The sequence below is a fragment of the Monodelphis domestica genome, chromosome 7 (genome assembly GCF_027887165.1).
Source record: "Monodelphis domestica isolate mMonDom1 chromosome 7, mMonDom1.pri, whole genome shotgun sequence".
In the NCBI taxonomy this organism is placed as follows: Eukaryota; Metazoa; Chordata; class Mammalia; order Didelphimorphia; family Didelphidae; genus Monodelphis; species Monodelphis domestica.
The window spans coordinates 57470117-57493435 of NC_077233.1; the positions used below are offsets into that span (position 1 = coordinate 57470117).

The window sequence follows — 23319 nt, forward strand, 5'->3', positions numbered from 1 at the left end:
CAAGTGGGAAGAATAGTACATTTGGGGAATCTGAAGTTCTTCTTGTTTAATTTTGTAGTTGTGTTCAACTCTTTGTGACCCCTTTTGGGGCTTTTTTCAGAAAGATACTAGAGCTGGTTTGCCATTTCCATCTCCAATTCATTTTATAGATAGGGAAACTGAGGCATACAGAGATTAAGTGACTTTCCCAAGATCACACAGCTTGTCTTAATGTCACATTTGAATTCATGACAATGAGTCTTCCTGATGCCAGGCCTGGCACTTTATCCATCATGCCACCTAGCTGCCCCTAAACACTGTTATTACCCTTAATTAATTAATTTTTTTTAAAAAACCCTTACCTTCCGTCTTGGAGTCAATACTATGTATTGGCTCCAAGGCAGAAGAGTGGTAAGGGCTAGGAAATGGGGGTCAAGTGACTTGTCCAGGGTCACACAGCTGGGAAGTGTCTGAGGCCAGATTTGAACCTAGGACCTCCCATCTCTAGGCCTGGCTCTCAATCCACTGAGCTACCCAGCTGCCCCCATTACCCTTAATTTATGCTGTAAACCAAGTACAAGGACCTTCTATATGGAATCCTGTGGTCGAAACCTGATATTCAAAGACAGGGCTTGGGTTCTAAAGTAAGGAAATACAACTGCAAGATGTCTCAAAGGTCTTAGTGAAGTTTCAAGTGCCTAAAACAGCAGCTTATTCCCACATGTATTTAGCAGAAATTCATTTTGCTGTTTAATACTTGAATTTTCTGAGGGTGAGAAGGCTGCAGGTAGATTATTTTCATGGGAAACAGCTGTGTCCAGGTTCCCTTCGTAATTAGAATTCTCTGTCCAGCAAAACCTCACATTTGGGTGAGAGACCCCCATCACAGACCTCAGGGTCGGAAGGGCCCCCAGAGACTATCTAGTTCAACCTAAACCTAAACAGCAGTCTCCTCTGGCATATACCTAGGTTGAATCTCCCTCCTGGCCCAGCCCAGGATTGTGGGATGGGCCTGGGTCACCCATGTGTAGATGAACTTCAGATATTGCATTTATCCAGACTTTGGATATTCCTCTGAAAGAAGGCTGCCCTGCTTCGAGTCTTATTCCCCCAAGAAAAGAGGATAAGACAATGCCAAGAGGATGGGATGTTCTGGACAAAAAGTCTCTCCTCCTTGGCAAAAACCGATCACTTTACACTCACACAATGATAAGGTTCTTGAAACAAATCTACCAGTGTTTTCTGTCCTAATGTTATCCCTTTTCCCACTCAATCTGAAAAGACCAGCAGAACCTTACTCTGGGTCAGGGTCTCCTTTGCCAAGTGTGGGATGGCCTTGGCTATCAAAGGATGGAAGAATGAGGTGTACTGGGAAAAGGTTCCATCCATTTCATAAAAGCCAACACCAGGCTAAACAATGAAATATGTAAAGAGTTCCATGAAGCCTGAGCTCTGGCTCAGAGAATGGCTATCAGGGAAGAAAGGGCTTCATGAGAAAAGAGAAATGTTCAAAGAGAAATAATTCCCAGGGAATGCTTGACATCTCATGCAGAACAGCTCCAGAAGGGAGTTCAGCCATGGGGCCAAGAGCCTGAGTCACCGTCTACACTAGCAGAACAAGTGGAGTGATCATTCAATCATTTCATGGGCAGTTCATGGGCTCTGCTGGCATCCTTTTAATACTAGAGGACAAAAATTTCTCTCCTAGAGAGCAGACTGTTTTTGCTTTTTCTTGGCATCTTCAGAGCTTAATACAATGTCTGACAATAATAAGGGCTTAATAAATGTTTGTTAAAGGAAGGAAACAAATATTCGTTATGTACCTACTATGTTCCAGGCACTTTGCTAAGTGCCTTACAAATATTGGGGGGGGGGCTGATTCAGATTTATTTTTTAAATAAGGTTGGTTATTTGACACAATTCTATCTCTGTAAAAGGTAGCCTATAATTTTTTTTTGTTGCCTTACAAATATTTTCTCCTTTGATCTTCACAACAACTCCAGGAGGTAGGTGTTATTATTATCTTAATATTGCCATTAGGGAAACTGATATAGGCAGGAGTTAAGTGACTTGTCCAGGGTCATATAGTTAGCATCTGAGGTCTGATTTGAACTCAGATCTTCCTGACTCCAAGCCTAGCATACCATCCATTGGGTCTTGCATCTGCCTTGTTGACTGATTAATTGGTTGATCAAAGTGTCACAAAGGACAAGTGAGGAAAGACATGAGCAACATATTAGAGGTCACCAAGAGTTAAGGAGGCTGAAGACAGCTCTGGCTACCTTTTGTCCAGGCTGTGTTCTGTGCCAAGAATAGGCATGCTGGTGGTAGCAATCGGATAGCTCATTGCCCTTTCATCTTCTACATTCCTTCAATAGCTAAGAACCCCCGAGGTGAACTTGTCCTTGGGAAGCCATGGACAAGAGTGGGACAGGAAGAGTCATCACGGATGGGTTGCAACAAATATTCCTGGAAGTAATAAGTGGGCTATTCTAATGTTCTTAATGAGCTCCCTGAGTCACTGGGATATTTGAGTATTTAAAGACCACATTCAAACCCAAACCAGTTACTGAGAGAGCAGTTATTCCCAGAGGCACCAAGATACAGAGTCAGGACCTGTGTTTGGAAGCCCTGGTTTCCTCACCTGTAAAACGGCAGGACTGGACTAGTTCCCTTTGCTGGAGTCTCCTCCAGATCATGGCCTCAGATCACAAGGACAGATACTCCATCTCTCAACTCCAAGCACTTTCTCTGATTGTCTCCCATGCTTGGCATGTTCTCCCTCCTCATCTCTGCCTCCTGGTTTTCCTGGCTTCCTTCCATTCCAGTTAAATAACCATCTTTTACAGGAAGCCTTTCCCAGTCCCTCTTCATTCTAGCATCTTCACTCTGTTAATTCTTTCCTATTTATCCCCTGCATAGTTTGTTTGTACATATTTGTTTGTTTATTGTTTCTCCCTTTAATTGTGAACTCCTGCAGGACAGGGACAATCTTTTGCTTCCTTGTGTATTCCCGGCACTTAGCACAGTGCCTGGCACATAGTAGGTTAGCAAAAAAATTTTTTAAGTTACTGGCTGACTGTGTTGGTCTGCCATTTTATGATGTTGTATCCTTTTGGCCCCTGTTACCTAGATTAGTTATCTCTCTACAGGAAGGCTTGGGTGGATAGAACTACTTTGGTGCTTGCTGCCCAAATCATCAGCCAGTTTCATGAAAGAGAGTAACTAGTCAATGAATGAAGAGACAGACTGGTGTGATGTCTGGTGTCTTCTCGGACAAAGCCTGGGCAGCAATTTCACTGCCATATACACAGCAGTGCTAGTCAATGTATTTGCCAAAATCTTGGGTGAAATCATTAATTTAGTGACTGCATTTTTCATCCATAGCCTTGGTCGCCAGATCTCTCCTTCACCTGTTTCAATTCATCACATGATTAATGAAGAACAGTCTCTTGGGAGAGCCTGAAAAGGAACACTGGACACCTGGAGAGAATCAGGCTGATTACCATCCAGGTCACTCTAAACCAGTTTTGCTTCAGCAGGAAGAAACTTGGTCATTGCTCTTGGCTAGGTAAGTAGTTCTCTGCTGCAAAGGTCTTTAAATGAAGGTTGGATGTCCACTTGTTGCGATGTTGTATTAGGAAAGGGATAGAAGCTGGGATTTTTGAATCAACTAAAGGGTAGATTGAGGGGGCAGCTGGGTAGCTCAGTGGATTGAGAGCCAGGCCTAGAGATGGGAGGTCCTGGGCTCAAATCTGGCCTCAGACACTTCCCAGCTGTGTGACCCTAGGCAAGTCACTTAACCCCCATTGCCTAGCCCTTACCACTCTTCTGTCTTGGAGCTAATAGAGTTTTTTAAAAAAATAAAGGGTAGATTGATTTTATAATATTTGGGTCATAGTGGGGAAAAAAGAATGACCAGGCACTTTACCTAGAAGCAGATATATTTTTTTAAACTCAAACCATCCCCATTCTATTAGGATGGTAACCCAAGGTATTTTGACTGGTTTTTTTTTAACCTTTACTTTCTATTTTAGTAATAAAGCTAAGGACTAGGCACCTGTGGTTAGGTGACTTGCCCAGAATCACACAGCTAAGAGGTGTCTGAAGCCAGATTCGAACCTAGGTTCTTTAGATTCTAGGCTTGACTCTATCCCTTGTGTTACCCAGCTGCCCCTCAAGGTATTTTGATCTTTAGCATAGTCTAAGATCTACAGGCAATGGCTCCCAAAAAGTATTTTCTTGGCTATGAAAGGAACGTGGAACTAGAAAGAGCCTTGGGGTCTCCACCAGCAAATCCATACCCTCTACCACACCTATCTTTGGTCCAAAGCATAGTCTGGATTAAAAGTAGCCTGAGTTTCCTGTAGTGTGTTTGGCTTCCTTAGCCTCTTGGTGGCCTCTGCCATTGTTGTCCAGATACTGCTTCATTAAGACCTCCTCTCTTGCTTTTGTGACACTGCCCTTCACCAGTCAATGAACACAGTTCTTAAGCACTTGCCACATTCAGACTGTTAGCTCCTTGAGGGCAGCAGGGACTGTCTTTTGTTTCTTTTTGTAGTGCTAAACACTTAGCATAGTGCCTGGCACATAGTAGGTGCTTAATAAAAAATATTTATTGAATTGAAATTGAATTGAAATGTGCCATACTGTAGATGAAAAGAAAAAGCAAAAACAATTGCCAAGGCTGTCCGGGGAGATACATACCCTACAACTGACTTGATAATGTCTTCACTAATTGACAAGTTATTCTCCCCCCATGAAACTGGCTCATCTTTCTGCCCTAGAGCTTACATTATAATTAGGGAGACTAATCGGGTACATATAAGATATAGAATAGAGGGAATAGAGCACCTGGACTGGAGACAAGAGGTCTTCCTGGCTGTGTGACTGGACAAGTCACTTAGCCCTCATTGCCTGGCCCTTGCTGTTCTTTTGTCTTGGAACTCGTACTTAGTATCAATTCCAAGATAGAAGGTAAGAGTTTAAAAAAAAGGATACACAGTAGATGGAAAGTATTGTGCTCTCTGGGAAGGCACTAGCAAAGAGGGGAAGGACAAGGACAAGGACCTGCTTGAGGGGCATTTGAGCTCTAGCTTCAAGGAAGCCAGAGACTCTACTAGACAGAGAGACTGAGAGAAAGCATTCCAGGCATGGGGATAGCCAGGGAAAGGCAGAGCTGGGAGGTGGAGTGTAGTAGATGGGGCAGAGCAAGTAGGTGGGCATGACTGGATTATAGTTGAGTTGAACATAAGAAGGCTGGAAAGGTTAATTAGTCAGTCAACAGGCATTTAAGTGTCTGGTATTTGCTAGACACTGTCTGCACCAAGGGTACAAAGAAAGACCCTGACCCCTCAAAAAAAAAACCCATCTTCAAAAAGTGCAAGTCTAATGGGAACACAGCAAGCAACGATTTACAAAAGCAGCATGGATGAAATGTAGTGAGGCCATGTAGTGTGATATAGAGATGGAGGTGTTACTGAAAAGGAAGGCAGCCTGATGTGTCAAAATAGTGCTGAGCTACTAGTCAAAGACTCGTCTTGGCTTGGATGCCAACTTACTATGGCCTCAGTTTGCTCTTCTATAAAATGGGGATAGTAATACCTTCCTTCCTATTCCAGTCATGAGAGCAAACACATGAAACACTTAGAAAAGGCATAAATTGTTATTAAAATGTAACACATTATTAATGTATTTTAATACTTAATAACAATATTAATAATGGTTACCTAGGATACCTATTATAATACCTATTATAATATGTAATTTATTATTCAATAAATAATAGCTCCTATTTCTCTATAAAATAATTATATTACATAATAATTAGTAGCTAATAAAATGAAATTTTATATAATAATATATTAACATCTAATTTATTCAGCCTAGACCTTTGGAGTTCATGTCCTGGAAGAATTTTGGAATTCCCACCCAGACTGCGCTGATTGGTGAAACTTCTCTTCTTGTAGCCCTCCTACATTCTTTCACTTTCCAGTTCTTGCTCTGGGAATTGTAATCAAACCAACAACTACGGCTTCTGGAAAGGGTGTGTCAATTGACTGCCCTATTGTTCCACTCACCATCCCTGTGACTTCCCAGAAAACAAAACAAAATAAAACAAAACAAAACATCCTTCTCTGTTCAAAGCTCCCCAATAGTTATAGTCTCCCCCCTTTAGAGGGTAAACTCCTTGAAGGCAGGAGATGTTTGGCTTTTGCATTTGTATCTCCAGACCTTATGGCACCTGGCACCTAGTAAGTGTTTTAGAAATGCTTTTCATTCATTCAGTTATGATTTAATCAGGAATTTGAAAATAAGTCCCAAAGGCCCCTAAGTCGAGGTGGGAGTCACAAAGTCCACACACTGAAGTGTTTCACTTTAATTCACAGAGTACCCTTCAAGTAGAGCTGACTTATGCTAATCAATCTAGGAACAAAAGTTGATTAACCACTTACTTTGTGCCAGGCATGCCTACATGTACCCACAAGATATAGTTTATACACAGGTTTTAAAAAAACTATAGCTATCTATCAGAATCAATTCTAAGAATTGGTTTTAAGTCTGAAGAGCAGCAAGGACTAGGCAGTTGTGGTTATGTGACTTGCCCAGGGTCACATAGCTAAGAAGTGTCTGAGATCAGATTTGAACCCAGGACCTTCCTCTCTAGGCATGGGGTTCTATCCACTGAGCCAGTTAGCTGCCTCTATGTAGTTCTAACAAGTTCTACTATTTGGTTGCTCAACTGTAAAGAGATAACATGCAAACAATTATGTACACACTCTACAAGATAGAGTTTTCACACAGCTCTAACAAGTTCCATTATCTGCCCCGTCTCCAGCAGCAAATTAAAATAAAGGAAAAGATCTTCTAGAAGAAGGTGTCCATCATGAGATAACAGCAGGCAGCAAGGAAGAAGACAGGAAAAACCCTACAAAAATAATTTCTGAGACTTTGAAAAGTCCAGTAATTTGATGCCACATAGTAGGAGAGCAAACAGCCAGTTGGTGATGACATTCCTCTCTCAGGCTCCATGTAGATCTTTTATTTTTTGCACCTCCATGATAGACTTTCCATGTAATGTGATGGGAAGAGATGAAATACACAGAGGATAGAATGTTTGATTGGGATTCATGAGGACCATCCTGTCTCAAGCACTTACTAGTTGTGTGACCCCTGATAAGTCATTTACTCCTTCTCGGTCTCAGTTTCCTCAACTGTAAAATGGGAATAGCGATAGCATATATCTTTGAGGCTTGTGAGGATCAAATGAGATAATATACATAAAGTTATTTAACCTACATTTACTATGTGCCAGACCCTGGGCTAAGTGATAGAGATATACAGAAAGTCAAAAATAGTCCCTGACCCCTAAGAGTTTATATTTGAGTGGAGGAGATGGTGTGTGAATAACTAGATGCATATAAGAGGGGTAGAAGGAAGAGAATCTGAAAAAAGAAGGCATTAGTAGCTAGTGGATTGGTGGATGGAAAGCTGGATCTGAAGTCAGGAACACTTGAGTTCAAATACAGCCACAAACACTTACTAGCTGTGTGATCCTGGGCAAGTCACTTAACTTCTGTTTCCCTCAGTTTCTTTATTGATAAAATGGGGATAATTACAGCATCTCCCTTCCAGGGTTGTTATAAGGATAAAATGGGATATTTACAAAGTGTTTTGCAAACCTTGAAAGCACTATGTAAATTTTATTATTATTAGTGTTATACCAGGAAATGCTTCCTGTAGAAGGTGAGCTATGGCCTGTCTTGAATTTTAAAAAGCTACATAAATATAAGCTATTATAGTTCTGTTTGCCTTATCTCCTTACTAGAGTATACGCTCTATGAAGACAGGAGCCATATCTCAGCTAAATATCTTTCCTAGTGCAAAGCATGGGCAACAAGACGATACTCATCTTCCTGAGTTCAAATCCTACCCCAGACACTTACTAGCTGGGTGACCCTGGATAAGTCATTTAACCTTGTTTACCTTAGTTTCCTCATATGTAAAATGAGGTGGAGAAAGACATGGCAAACTACTCCAGTATCTTTGCCAAGAAAATCCTAAATAGGGTCCCAAAGAGTCAAACACAACTGAACCAACCAAACAAAAACAGGGCAAAGTACAGTAGAGATTTAATAAATGTTTGCTGAAAGGATCAATAAATATCCTCTGAGGTTATCATCAGACAATAGCACAGTGCAGCTAATTGATGTTTGTAATGATATCTCTGAGTGAATAAGAAAATTCAACAGGACAGCAGCTGTGAAAGCAACATTTCCAGGAGGATAAATATAATATTCAACAAATTCTGTTTAAGTTGGCAGAAAAGCATGTGATACATTGTAGAAAGATTTCCATCCAAAACAGTTAAAATAGAGCTGTTTGGGTACTTAATAAGGGAGTTAGCTTCAGTTATCTGGAAAATTCACCAATGTTGAAGAGCCCTTTCCCTAGAGAGGCTTGTGAGGCATCACAGTTCTACAACTTGACAAACCGCATTCTCTTGCTTGATGCCTTCTAATTAGGAGATTAAAAAATCAAATCTAGTAGGGAAGTGGGAAATTCTTCCTGGAACAGGTTCAGAAAAGTGTAAGAAGGGCGCATAAAATAAAAACATCCCTAGGAGAATAAACATCTCAGAAAGATGAAAGAACAGAACACCTGGATGTTCTTGTGTGCCCCTAGTTATTTACATATCATCCCCCCCCCCCTTAAATATAAATTCTTAGTGGAGAGGAACTATTTTTGATTTTCTGTATTTCTCCAACATTTAGCCCAGTGTCTGGCACATAGTAAATGTTTAATAAATGTTTGTTGGCTAAGTAACTTTACACATATTGTCTTATTTGATCCTCACTTATTTACTGGAAGCCTTGATATCACTCAGTTTCTTTGTAGCTTCCCTCGGTGTAAACAAGGAAAATAATGTCTCCCTGGTGAGGATGTTTTGGAAATGATCATTGACATAAGGCACCCTGAATCACCAAATCCTAGAATGTCAGCTGGAAAAGATCCTAGAGATCATTATTGTCCAACCTTTCTGTTTTATAAGGGAAAGCATGTAGCTTGCCCAAGGCAAGTTGCCCAGTGTGGTAATTACTATTAGTGGGAATTTTGCCCAAACTCTTTGAAAAATGAAATTTGAAAGTCCCAAAGGACAAAATAAAGGTACATGGTGGGTACCAGTAGGCACAATCCCATGACCAGTGGAGATTTCAGCAAGAGGACCAGTGGAAAGTTTGTGATCAGAGTGAAAGAGAGAGGGAATTTACCCTTTTCCCCTCCTCTTTCTCTCCACTCCCCCAGTTCAGTAGATTATAGTCATAGATGCTAAGAGGGAGTTTTGGAAGGCCTTGGAAAAGAAGGTATGGGCAGGTTGTGATTTGCCTCACCATTTTCTTATCAAAGTCTATTGGCCCTTCTTTCCTCTTGTTACAAAGAAAGGGGTACCTTTAGTCCTTCTTAAGGCCAATCCTCCAACCCATGCCCATCTCTTCCCTTGACCTCCCAAACTGAGAAGCAACAATCCACTCTCTTTTATGCATCTTCAATTTCTTGCCACAAGACCCTTCCTACTTCTCTTCAAATATGTTCAGCTCACTCTAATCCCACAAAAGACTTTCTTTGGTCCTTCTAGGCCCATCTAGTTGCCACTCCATCCTTCTCCCTTTCATTGCCAAATTTCTTGGAAAAGTAGTCCACACCCAATGCGTCTACTTTCTCACAGTCCACTCCTCTTTCCAACCTCTTCCCATCCATCTGTCTGACTTCCATTCCCACCACTCTGTTGAAACTGTACTCTGGGAATTCATTAGTGATTTTTGAATTTCCAAATCCAATGGCCCCTTTTCAAATCTTATTCTCCTTCAGTTCTCTTAATCACTTAACACTACATTCCTTCTGGATACTTTAGCCGTCTCTGGCTTCCAAGACACCACCCTTTCTCATTTCTCTTGCTATTCTAGTCATTCTTTTTTCCCCCGTTACTTTGCTTCTTCCTAATGCCTTAAGGTGAATGTTCTCCAAGAGTTTGTCTTCTATGTTCCTCTATGGTCTCTCCTTCAACACTTAGCACAATGCTTGGCACATCATGGGGAATTCATATATGCTTGCTGATTTGTCTACTTCCATGGCTTTACCTATCATCTCTCTATGGAGAAAAGGAGTCGGCTGGGTGGTGCAAAGGATAGAGTGACAATCCTGGAGTCAGGAAGATTCCTCTTTCTGCATTCAAGTCTAGTCTCAGACACTTACTAGTTGTGTGACCCTGGGCAAGTCATTTAATTCTCTTTTTCTCAGTTACTCATCTGTGAAATAAACTAGGGAAGGAAATGGCAAAAGTACTCCAGTATCTTTGCTAGGAAACCCCAAGAGGAGTCACACCTAAACAATAACAAGAAAAGGAGGCACAGTGGATAGAGTATTGGGTTTAGAATCAGGAAAGTGAGTCTTCTTGAGTTCAAATCTGTTCTGGGACACTAGCTGTGTGACCCTGAATAAGTCACTTAATCCTGATGGAACTACAATAGAAACTTTATGAAGAAAACTTCAAAATCTGTTTCTCTAATCTTTATTATCTCCTAGATCTCCATTTCTACATATGCAATTGCCATTAGGACAAGTCCAGCTGAATGGCCTGTATTATAAGCTCTATACTGTTAAGTACAGGTATCCTTTTCCCATTGTGATTTTGATATATCTCAAGTTGGCATAAGAAATTAAATTGGAATTTTGGGGGAGACTTTTGCAGAAGCCACAGATATATAGTGCATAATATCAACATATTTTAACTTTTAATACCATAAATATGCATAGTTTCTTTAACTGTAAACACCCCATAAAAGAAAAAGAAAAAAATTCAGATTTCTTCTCTGGCATGAGGGAAGGCCAACAAATTTTACATAGGTTTTCCAGGTTTAGGGAGCACTGTGCACCCAACCCCCAAATGTGGAAGGGATGTCTGCATATGCTGAATTTGACATTCTTTTCCATTCTAAAATCTTCTCTTTTTTTTTTCTAAATTCACTGTGGGTTTTTGTTGTTGTTTGTTTCTTTTGCCAGTGGTACCACCCAGTCTGCCATGTTTGAAATTTTGCCCACTGCCACTACCCTGGTAGAAGTCCTCCTGATATCTGTACTATTGCAGTGGTCTCATGGTAGGGATTTGCTTTATTCTTGGTATTTGTATTCCCCACACCTAGCACAGTGTCCAAGAAGAGTAGGTACTTAATAAATGTCACAGCCTCCTTATCATCCTGGAAATTCACTGGGTTTCTGGCTTTCTCACATGGTGACTGCCCTCCACCCCTGTAGTCCTTTCTTTTGTAATGGTCAGTTCTTCCCAGAATCTTCATTTTAAGGAAAGTACCCAGACCACCATGGCTTTGTTCTTCTTTAGGCTATACTCTTGTCTCTCCAGACTTTTCCGACCATGCCAGCAATCTTCCTACCCTAGAAATTCACTCTGCCCCTGGCCCTCCCTCAGTGGAAGCACACTCTTCCCCCGAGGCCACTTCCTCTAACTGACCTTTCCAAGAACCTCCATTTTAAGGAAAGTGTGAGGGCTAGCCATGTCTTCATTCTTCTCCAGGATGCACTCCTGACTCTCCTGACTCTCTCCACAAACCAACCCACTTCAGCTTCATTTTATGTATTGTCTTGTCCCATTAGAACTTAAGTTCCAATAGCTGCTTTTCTTTCAACTTCTATTAGCAGACTTATCCCAATGCCTGGCATAAAACACGCACTATATAAATGCTTGGTGACCTGACTTCTGGCCAATCTATCATACATCACCACTCCACAAGTATTATCTATGCACGAACCTGGTCCCATCACTCCTTTGCCCTCTGATGGATCTCTACTGCCTTCCAAAAAAAGTACAAACTCCTTAGCCTGGCATTCAAGGCCCTCTGCAATGTGGGGTCCCTCTAGCCTTCTCCTGTGCTCTTCTGTTCTCCTCCATCAAGCCTATCTCTAGAGGTATAGGGGGTATTCAGGGAGAATGAGCACCTCTGGCGTGAGGGCTTGCCAAGCCCTTTCTAGGGCTGCTCATCCACCTTTGGCGTTTGCTCCAAGAAGCTGTAGCATGCCTAGTGGCCACACCTGTGTAAAACCATCTCAGCAGATGGGCTAAACCAGCTTGAGGGCAACTGATAGATTTCCAACCTGACTGCCTACTCTAAGCATATAAAGACTTCTTCTGGAAGAGGAGGGGCAGATGAGGGCAGTTTGTTCCAGCAGCCCCAAAGGTGACTGGAACAGGAACAGAAGAGAGACATGGAAGGTGCCGTGGACATCCACTGCATCCTGGGCCATCACTAGTTTTCCTGACTTCTGTCTTGTCACTGGACTTGTTTGACTCTAGAGGAGAGTAAAGCTGACAACTTTGTACATCACTGCCTCACTTAAATCCAGTTGAAAATGTAATTAGTAAATATTTTTTAAAATTAACAAAGGCCCAATAAAACATCAATAACATTACGTTTTAAAACCAAGTCAATATGCAGCCTTTTGGGGTTCTTAGGTGTAGATTAGTAAACCCTGTTTCTATTTGTGTTTGATTCCATTGGACTAGGTGGCTCCTTGGAGCATCTAGGTGGTACAGTAGGAAGAGTCAGAAAGACCTGAGCACAAATCCAGCCTCAAACACTTTCTAACTATGTGATCCGGAGCAATTTACTGAACTGTTTTTCACCTCAGTTTCCATGACTATAAAATAGGGATGATAACAGCACCTATTACTCCGGGTTTTGTTGTGGGGATCAAATGAGATAATTGTGAAATGCTTAGCACAATGTGTGGCACATGGTAGGTATTTAAGACTTCCTTTCTTCCTTCCTTATTTCCTTCCTTCCCTTCCTTCCTTCCTCCTTCCCTCCCTCCCTCCCTCCCTTCCTCCCTCTTTCTTTCTTTCTTTCTTTCTTTCTTTCTTTCTTTCTTTCTTTCTTTCTTTCTTTCTTTCTTTCTTTCTTTCTTTCTTTCTTTCTTTCTTTCTTTCTTTCTTTCTTTCTTTCTTTCTTTCTTTCTTTCTTTCTTTCTTTCTTTCTTTCTTTCTTTCTTTCTTTCTTTCTTTCTCCCTCTCTCCCTTTCCCTCTCTCCTTCCTTCCTTCCTTCCTTCCTTCCTTCCTTCCTTCCTTCCTTCCTTCCTTCCTTCCTTCCTTCCTTCCTTCCTTCCCTCCTTCCCTCCTTCCCTCCTTCCTTCCTTCCTTCCTTCCTTCCTTCCTTCCTTCCTTCCTTCCTTCCTTCCTTCCTTCCTTCCTTCCTTCCTTCCTTCCTTCCTTCCTTCCTTCCATTTCCAACTTAAATCCCATGATTCTTAAAGGAAGCAGACCCAGACCAGCTGAAGCTAGAGGGGCTGGGGCAGGGCACTGAAGGCTTTGCCCTGAAAGACAAATTTTGTCAACTTTTCATTTTCCCCCATAGGGCCAGCCTATCCCTACACATCATGCACTATTTTGTATTGGTTTCAGGTATCTAGTGTCAGACATTAACCATTTGTGTAAAATTATCCTCCCAGGGGGTGGAGAACTCATTTTTCACTCTTAACAGGTGGCATTTTGCAGGGTGTTAAAGGAAGGGATATAGGAGCAGGCAGGACCATGAAAAATGGGTGTTGTCTCAGGAACCTTTCTCTTCAACCCATTCTTCATTAAAGGCATCCTATCGATCTGTGGGTGATGTGCTCCTGAGGAAAGGTTACAGTAGGTGAGAGAGCTATGATCTTTCAAGATAATGCCTTTCAAATCAAACTGCTAAGAAGTTTGAATAATGAGTTTTGCATCTCTGTCATAGAAGACCAGTTTTCATTTATTCCATCTGAGATTGCAGAGTATTAAATTTGGAAAGGGCCTTGTAAGTGATCTCCTACAACCTCCCCACATGTCCCTTGTTCCCACTCTACAGTGGAGGGCATAGAAATTCATAGTAAACAAATGTAATCAATGCTTGCTATCTATATACCAGCTTTTTTACTAAGCAAGGTAATCCCTGCCATTGAGTAGGTTACACCTCCTGAAAAGAGATCTGGAAAGTGGAGGAAGACAGCTTTGGCATGGTTTGATAATGAGTAGGAAATAGCCTGGAGACCTGTTCTGGGCTAGAAGAACAGGGGGAAAAAAGAACAAATTAAGCACCTACTATGTTCCAGGAACAATCTTAAGTCCTTTGCAAATATTATCTCATTTGATATTTGATCCTCTGGAGGGAGTACTGTTATTATCCCCATTTAGATGAAGAATTTGAGGCAGAAAGGTTAAGTGACTTACCCAGGGTCACACCACAGGTAAGTATATAACAGGCTGGATTTGAATTCAGTTCTTCCTGACTCTAGGTCCAACACTCTTCCACTGCACCAGAGGCAGCCTCTTCTGATTTCTTTATTTGTCATCTTTTCTCCCTTCTCAAATTATCATATATATATACTGTTGCTATCATTGTTTAGTTCTTTAGCTGAGTCTCAGCTCTTCATGACCCTACTTGGGATTTTCTTGGCAAATATCCTAGATGGTTTGCCATTTTTTTCTTCAGCTCATTTTACAGATGAGGAAACTGAGGCAAACCAGGTGAAGTGATTTGGCCAGGGCCGCAAAGCCAGTAAATATTTGAGGGCAAATTTAAATTTGAGTCTTCCTAAATCTAGGTTCAGAACTATCTCCACTGTACCACCTAGCTGCCCCTAAATATTTCTGTCTACATTATGTAATCTCCCCTCAATTAAGCTAGAAAGGTCTTTAAGGATAGGGGCTCTTTAAATTTTTATCTTCATATCCCCCAAGGAAAGCACAGTCCTTTTCACATAACAGATACCAAATAAATGCTTATCTAATCAGATTGAATGACTCTTGAGAAACTAAGATGTAGATGGTATAGTGACTTGCCCAAAATCATCCACTATCAGTGATAAGCCAGAATGCTTGACTCTGTTACCATAAAAATAAGCATCAGCCTGTAAGCCAGTAGGACATGGAATCTAGCCCTGCCTCTGCCACACTCAACTCTGAGATCTTCAGCAAATCACTTAACCCGTGTGGATCTTGGTATCCTTGTCAGTGAAATAATCATTGAGATTTCTATGGCAGGACCGGTGGCTCAATGAATAGAGAGCCAAGCCTGGATGTGGGAGATTCTGAGTTCAAATCTGGCCTCAGATACTTCCTAGCTGTGTGATCCTGAGCAAGTCACTTAATTCCAATTGCCTAGTCCTTCCTGTTCTTCTGCTTTGGATACTTACATAATTAGAGATAGATACTTAGAGATAGATAACCATTAAAAAAAAGATTTCTATGGCATCTCAAAGTCTGAAAAACATTTTACATTTATTGGATTTTTATGAAAACCTTAAGACACCATTATGCCCCTTTTAATGATGAGGAAACGGAGACTCATTCTCACAAAGCTGGAGGAATCAGAGGACGGGTCTGAACCCAGTCCAGTGCTCTTTCCCCCATCTCTTTCCACACCCATCCTAAAATGTGGAGGATGCACTCAATGACCATGAAAGCCCTTACAGATCTAGTATTCTATGTCCTATCCAACATCCTGAAGGGAACTGTGGCATCTGTCAAATTCAGGAAGGACATGCTAGAGGACGCAGGTGTTACCCACAGTACACCAGCCTTGCAGAAAAGTACCAGCTGCTCTGTCTGGTTCAGGATTCTTTCTCGAGCCTGCCCTCCCTCCTGGAGAAACAAGTAAACAGAGAAAGTTGATGTTCTTGGGAGCCTGGGAATGTGGATAGAGGGCATTTGCAATAACAGTATCCTACTTCTTGGACTGGATGAGCGCCAACCTGGCCCAAACACATCTTTCCCTCCCCCTCCCCCTGTCTCCAAACGTTTCCCATCATGTCCCTGGGCTATTCATTTCAGGAAGTTCTTCCTGGAATCTACCTTCCATTTTCCCTGAAACTGGTTGAAAACCTTTATTAAATGCTCACTGTGAGCCCAATTCTCTGAATGACCCGAAGCTTCTCCTTAAGACAAAGACTCATGTTTTAACACTAATATTCCTTCACTGAAGTTCTACATGTATATGGCTACAGTCACCAGTCTCAAAGCAACTGAAGTTAAGAGTCGCCCAAAAAACAATGGAGATACATGGAGTGAATTGCATAGGAGAACCCTATAAGTGATGGCACCAGGAAATGCAGATTTTACAGGAACAAAAGATGGACGGGCATTTGCATAGTAAGAATGAATAACAATAATAGCTAATTTTTATATAGTGCTTAACATGTGCCAGGCACTCTGCTTTATAATTATTATCTCACTTAATCCTCAAAAAAGCCCTGAGAAGGGAGCAGCTGGGTGGCTCAGTGGATTGAGAATCAAACCTAGAGATGGGAGGTCCTTGGTTCAAATCTGATCTCAAACACTTCCCAGCTGTATGACTCTGGGCAAGGCACTTAACCCCCCATTGCCTAGCCCTTGCCTCTCTTCTACCTTAGAACCAATCACAGTATTGATGCTAAGATTGAAGGTAAGGGTTTAAAAAACCCCAGCTCTGAGAAGTAGGTGTTCTTATGATCCCTGTTTTATAGATGAGGAAACTGAGGCAGACAGCAGTTAACTGACTTGCCCAGTGACTTAAGTTATTAAACTAGTAAATGTCTGAGGCTGGATATGAACTCAAGTCTTCCTGACTTGAGGTCTGGCAGCCTAGCTACTTTCTGTGCCACCTAGCTGCCTAAAGAATAAACAATGGCTCTCACATCCTCTCTTAGAGTCAATCAACCAAACAGTATTAAGTGTCTATTATGTGCTAGGCATTGGAGATACATAGAAAAATTAGGCAATCCTCAGCTTCAAAGAGTAGCAGACATGCCATGTCAAGAGAATAAGATGAAGTTAGAGTAATATACGCATTAGATAATAAATCCAGAAGAGTGTTGGGGGGGAAAAGCAACTATGATGAAGGCAGGGTGACCCACTGTGGGGCTACAGAGCTAAAACAAGAAAGAGTTCCTTCATATCTATCAATCATCCATCATCAAGAATGTACTGAGCTCTTCCTAAGGATCCAGTACTGTGTTAAGCATTGAAGATATGAAGGAAAAGCAAAAACAATCCCTGCCTAAGGGAAACTTACTTTCAAATGGGACAGACATACATAAATAGGCTTTTACCTGATGCAAACAGAATAAGGTAAGGGAAGTTTAGAGAAGAAGTCTTTAGCAGTCAATTATATCAGGAAAAACTTCCTATGGAAGTCAATGTTTTAACTGAGTCTGGAAGAAAATCAGAGATGGCAAGATGGAGAAGAGGTAGAGATAGGGAGGGAAAGGTGTTTTAGGCAGAGTGGCTGACAGTACAAAGGAAGAGAGATGGGAGATGGAGGGTCATGGTGAGTGTTATTTCAAAAAATTAAAACTCTTACTTTCTCTCTTAGAATCAATACTCAGTATCTATTCCAAGGCAGAAGAGCAATAAGGGTAGGCAATTAGGATTGTGACCTTGTCCATGATACACAGCCTAGGAAGTGTCTAGGGACAGATTGGAATCCAGATCTTTCATCTCTAGGTCTGGCTCTCTATCCACTGAACCACCTAGCTGCTCTAATCATGTTATCATTTAAGGAGGCATATAGCAAAGGTAATGAGCTTGATCTGTTTGTTGTTGTTCAGCCTTCTAGAGCATGTTATCAAATAGAATTAGAAAGTCCTTCAGTGGTTGGATTTAGAGCTCAGTCTATGATTGGAATCTAAGATTATTCAGCATCCAATATCAACTAAGGCAATGGCTGAGTTCAGCCTGGAGACCATAAAACCAATCTAATAAAATGTAATCTCTAGATGTGGATACTGGGGGACAAAACCTAGATCACCCCATCCTGGTTATGACTCTGGCTTACAATCTATATATGCGATTCTTATCCAGTGACAAATGAGTGGGCATAACACCGGAGACAAAATATGGAATAGAATTTGCGAGATCTTGTTAAGACTTTCCTAACCAGAAACCATCAATAGAGTTGCCATTCCCATGCCTTCAATAGCATCTTTCTCTTGAGTACTCTCTGCTTTCACCCATTTATGTTGGCATCTTAGATATGAATAGAATTGAAGAAGATTCAATGATCATCAGATGATCCATAAACTTAGTTCAAATCCACCTAACTAAACTTGACTATGATACCAATGTGATCTCAACACTTGTGTGCTACAGGTAAAAATGGCTCTAATCTAAGAGAAAACTGGGTTTTTCTTTTTCTAGAGATGAAATGATCCTTTCTGCTTTGGGTCCTGGCTGTTGAGGAGAGGGAGATGATAGAAGGCTAGATCCATCATGTAAAACTTGCCCTTGTCAATTATATAAATAAACTTCATGGTTGCTCCACTTGTCTATCTTTCCTGCTTCCCACCATAATGTTTATATTCATTCTCTGCCAGTTAGAGAAGGCATTCCCTTAACCAATTTGTGCTCTTCTGACCTGCCACAGATAAGACCCTGGAGAAGTCAGCAGTGCTATAGAGTGGAAAGAGCCCTGGTCTGGGAACCAAGAGACCTGGTTTCTAGTCTGTGACCACCTATTCACTGGCTATATGCCCCACAGGGAGTATCACTAAACTTCTCTATATGTCATTTATTAATTTTTTAAGGGTTGGACTAGATGGTCTTGGAAGGTCCCTACCAGATCTACAATCTATAAGCCTTTGACTTTTCTTAGATCTCAGTTTCTACTTTGTAAAGTAAGGTAATTGGAGAAGGTAGATCATCTTGATTCCTCCTCAGATGTTCTAGGAGTTTGTCTTTATCCAAGCTGCCAATTTAAGTGTGGGCAGGAGGGGGAGAAGTACTTAGAGAGATGCCAAGTGATGTCTCCCATATGAAAATGATGGAAATGGCAATTCTATTGATGGTTTATGATTAGGGGAAATTTCCTTCCTAACTAGTTCTCTGGACTTTCTTCAGATTTCAGTGAACTCTATAGAAGGAAGGAAGGGAAGAAGGAAGGAAAGAATGAAGGAAGGAAGGAAGGAAAGAAGGAAGGAAGGAATGAAGGAAGGAAGGAAGGGAAGAAGGAATGAAATGAACATTTATTAAGTGCTTATTATGTGCTAAGTATTTTGTCTTCAGTATTATGTTCCTTGGTTAATAGGTAGATCATGTAAAGAGTCCTGATCAGGGTCATAACTAGGGTGGGTTGACTGGGACTTTTGTTAGCACAAACCAACATTTTTTTCCCTGTCGCAGCCCTCTGACCCACTGGTCCTATCCCTTTTTCTCTTACCTAATCAGAGTTCCAAATAAATGGATAGCTAGTTATAGCTCAGGTATCCAGAGTTAATGTTTACGGATAGTCTAAAAACCATTTGATCAGGGGTTGCTAGGTGTGCACTCAGCTGTGTGACCCTGGGCAAGTCACTTTATCTCTATTGCCTAATCTTTACCACTCTTTGGCTTTGTTTAGTTAAACCATAGTGCCAATTCTAAATTAGAAGGAAAGGATTTAAAAACCAAAATCGTCCATATAATTCTTAGGGCCCTTTTGCCTTCTCTTCAACCACTTTGTGGCCATTACTACAAAAACAGCCACACAGAGCCGAGGTCTATTTCATATTTGTCCATTTCATGGATTCCCCTAGTCAAGGAATTCATCACCTAATGGCCAACCTACTGGTGATGTCTTGGGCTGGCCCTGGCTTGGCTGGTTCTTGAGAAAACTAACAAAAGCTATAGCTCTCACTCTTGTGACTATGCAAAATAAAGGGAGGAGTAACTTTTTGAAGTCATATATAGTGCCATTTAAGAACACTGAGCTGAGAGTGAAACTGGGTTCTAGTCTCCACATGGCCACCACTTAGTATGTATCCTTTAGCAAGGCCTCTCTGGGCCTCTCTTTGCCTGCTTGTAAAATGAAAAATGTGGACTCAAACATCTTGAAGGTACCTGTCAGCTTGAAGACTGTGATTCTCAGAAAACCAAGTCCCAAGTGTGAGTACCCAACTATTTTCAGGAAAGTTCCAATTTCAAGACCCTGGGTTCCCATTGGACTTCCACACCCAGATAATCAAATATCAACATTCAATTAAATTTTAATTTAGCTTTTATTACTGAGCACCCATGAAATGTCTAGGCAATAGTCTATCTACAATTAAACTACAATTCTCTCAGTCCATTGTTTTTGGTGAGCTCTGAAGAGTGTATATTTCTGCTATCCAATCAATGACCAATCACTTGGCATAATTATGAAACATTCCTCCATGACAGCTGCCTTCTTCCACCCCCTGCCCAGTCAATAAAGTGATATCTGCTAGGCTCTAACCTAAACATGCCAGTAGCTTAGGCACAAGCTGCTTGTGACCACAGAGAGCAGGGAGGAAAGGCCTGGAAGAGGCAGATGTCATCTGGCCATTATCCCTGTAGTTCTGGAAAGCTGGAAACTCTCACTATTGTTTTTTTTCTCTCACTATTGTTTTAGAGAGAGTTAGGACAGAGGAAAAAAATGGCTCAGGCTCCATCCAGTAAGGTTGCCCAGAAGGAGGAGGTGAGGTAGTAGTGGGGCCTTGGTCCAGTGTGGCAGACAGGGGCTCAGAATCCTCCTTCTATCTTCACTACCTATATAGCTGCATGGTATCACGATTGATACCTCCCTCCACTAAGACTGCTCCTCTATATAATAAAGCTAATAGCCTTGCCCTCTTTCCAACCAACTGCCCCCTTCCAGGAAATGTTGTCTGGATCCTCAAACAAATTACAAATAGGATGTACAAAAAAAAAAAAGCCCCTTCCAAACCCCCTAATGCCTATATGTCCTACACTGAAAATCTGGTTTCCTTAGACTCTAAATCCTAAGTCAAGGGAATTCTTTTCCCCCTCTTTGTCATATTCAGTCCTGCTCTTTACCACCAGCCCACATTTAGCTCTCAAAGCAGACAATGTAATTTTTTTCATTAAAAGGGTAAAAAAAAAGGCAGCAAACAGCAGGATATGGTTCCAAGACAGGCAAAATGGTGGCTTCCTGTTTCTTTAGTGATGTGTAATTGGGGTCACTTTTTTTTTCTTGTGGATGAAAAATGCATCTTGCCGAATTTTTTAATGGGGGTAAAATTGTTTCGAGTACATTTGTATAAGTAAATGAAGTTGATTGAGGCTATATGCCATTATGCAGGGTTCTGGCCCTTAGGGAACCTTTTCTCTTAATAGCCTCCAAGGAGGTTCTCCTATAGAGAGACTATCTGGATCTGAAAAGTATGAAGTGAAAAGATGCCCAAGAGGGAAACTCTTTCAGAACCACCCAAACCCTGAATTAAGTCCCGGTGGTATTCTCCCTTGGTTCTGAATCCCCGGGTAGGGATGGAGGATGTGATCAAAGAGAACCTAGGAAAGTGCTGTTTGGAAGCTTAAAAGGGGTGTTTCCTTCATTTTTCATAGTTGCGGACTCAGAATTCTGCTGGGTAACGAACAAGGAGAAGAGAACTGCTTCGGAAAGGGCTCCCAAAGGCTGTCAACAAGAAGGGGAGAAAGTGACCTTGTTTCCTTCCCCCATCCCCAGAAGGGAGCCCTAAGAACAGCCGAAGAGTAGGCAAGGAACCCCTCTGGGCAAGACTCAGGGGCAGAATTGCAGGGGGCCAGTGAATAGGGCAGGTCGGACAGTCGAAATGCTGGTACAGTCTGCCTGCCAGGTTACTCTCTGGGCATCTGCTTCAAAGGGTCGGAAGGGGAGAGGTTCTGTAGAGAGAAGGGGTCCCGGCTCTCAGGCTCCGGAAACCGGGAGAGGGAGGGCTGTAAAAGGGCTGAAGCAGCTCTCCTCTACCATTCCAGGTCGAATTGGCATCTAGGGCGCTTGCACCTCGGTTTAGCCCCAGTTGGGGTAAATCAACAAACGAAGCCATAAAGGCACGATTCATTGATTTGGGGAAGCGAATTGTTTCCCCTCCCTCACCATTTATAGGTTCTTTTAGAAGCTGTCTCCCACCTCTTCTTTGATCTGGCCCCTCCAAGAAGAGTAAAGGGGAAATCTGGAAGCCCAAATATCAGAATGAAGTGGGGACCAGCCCACCTGGATAGTCCTGGCTCCTTAGTGCCTGAAAAAGCGGACCCCTAACTGAGGGAAGGGACCCCGGTACACCCACTGCTAGGAGAACCCTTTCCACGAGATCTGCAGCTCCGCCAGTCCTGACCCCACTGCTTCCATCAGTCTCCAGGGCCCGGGCTCTCCAACTTCCCTGCTGGTTCCCCGGGCGCACACCAGTTGCTCCGCTTGGAGAGTCCCTCCCCGGGATGGATGGGAAAGGATTGCTTTCTTTATTAGTAACGGGAACGCGGCGTCTGGAAACATCCCTCAGTCAGCCAGTCCCCTACAACCTTCCTGTTTCGCCCCTGGGATCCGGTGAATACAAAAGTTCCCCAGGTCCAGAGGGTCCCACTCTCTCTCTGCCTAGGCTCGAGACTGGACGCTTGGGAGAGATTCCACTCCCAAACCGGGCAACACCCCGCTAGTCCCGTTCCCAGTCCCACTGCCCCTAGCCCCCAGAGGCCGCAGCTGGCAGGGACAACCATCCCGCGCTTGGGCACTCCGGGACCCGGGGTCATCCCTGGGAAGGTCGGGGAGCTGAGGGTGCTGCAGCTCCAGCAGTCTAGGAGTCGCCTCTCCTGGAGCCCCGCGGACACACCTACCTGCGTTGTTCATCTTCCAAAGAGCGGAGCCAACTCTGCCGCGCTCGTTGTGGTCCCCAGCCTCAAATCATGGTCCCACGGCCCTGGCAGTCCTCGGCTTGCCCTTTCCAGTGCGCGCTCTTCCTCCCTCTGTCTTTCTCGCGCGTGCACTCACCGCCACCCTCTCCGAACCCTGCCCCGGCCAGCGGGCGAAGGAGTGAACCCCTGAAGCCACGGGTAGAAGGAGACGGAGTCGAGAAGTTGAGTGGGGGGCTCCGGGGGCGGGGCCGCCGGAACGCCAGCACCGGCCGCGCCCGGGTAGAGGACAGTCCCCAGGAAGTCGGCTGGGGCTCAGCAGCTGCTGGGGCTCAGTCACTGGGGGGGTGGGGGGGGCGCGGCTCGGACCCGGCTGCCGCTGCTGCCACCGCTACTGCTGCGGCTGCCGCCTTCGCCGGCGGAGGTTGCTTCCCGGCCCCTTGCTCTTCCCCCCTCCCTCCCTCCCTCCCTCCCACCCTCCCAGAGCCCAGAGCAAGGCGAGCGCAGACTCGCGGTCAGCTCCCCTGGTTCCCTTGTGCTCGCTGCGCTCTGGTGGCCCAAGCTTCCCCGCACCTCCTCCTCCTCCTCCTCCTCCCTCCTTCTCTTCCCTCCTCCTCCTCCCTCCTCCTTCTCTCTCCTCCTCCCCCCCCCCCCCATCCTCCTCCTAGACATTTCCTTTCCTTTCCTGAAGAGGAAGCCCTTTTTT

At 43.0% G+C, this 23319-nt stretch overlaps 1 protein-coding gene across 2 annotated transcripts in view; it reads right to left on the minus strand.

The window, feature by feature from the left end:
- Positions 1-23054, minus strand: part of FGD5 (FYVE, RhoGEF and PH domain containing 5) — a 201035-nt gene extending 177981 nt beyond the window's left edge. For both annotated transcript variants that reach the window (XM_007500268.2, XM_007500267.2), the window contains exon 1: positions 22599-23054. In XM_007500268.2, the coding sequence (XP_007500330.2) occupies positions 22599-22611 (13 nt within the window). In that variant the 5' untranslated portion in view covers positions 22612-23054. The remainder of the gene's footprint in view (positions 1-22598) is intronic.
- Between the last annotated feature and the right edge of the window lie 265 nt (positions 23055-23319).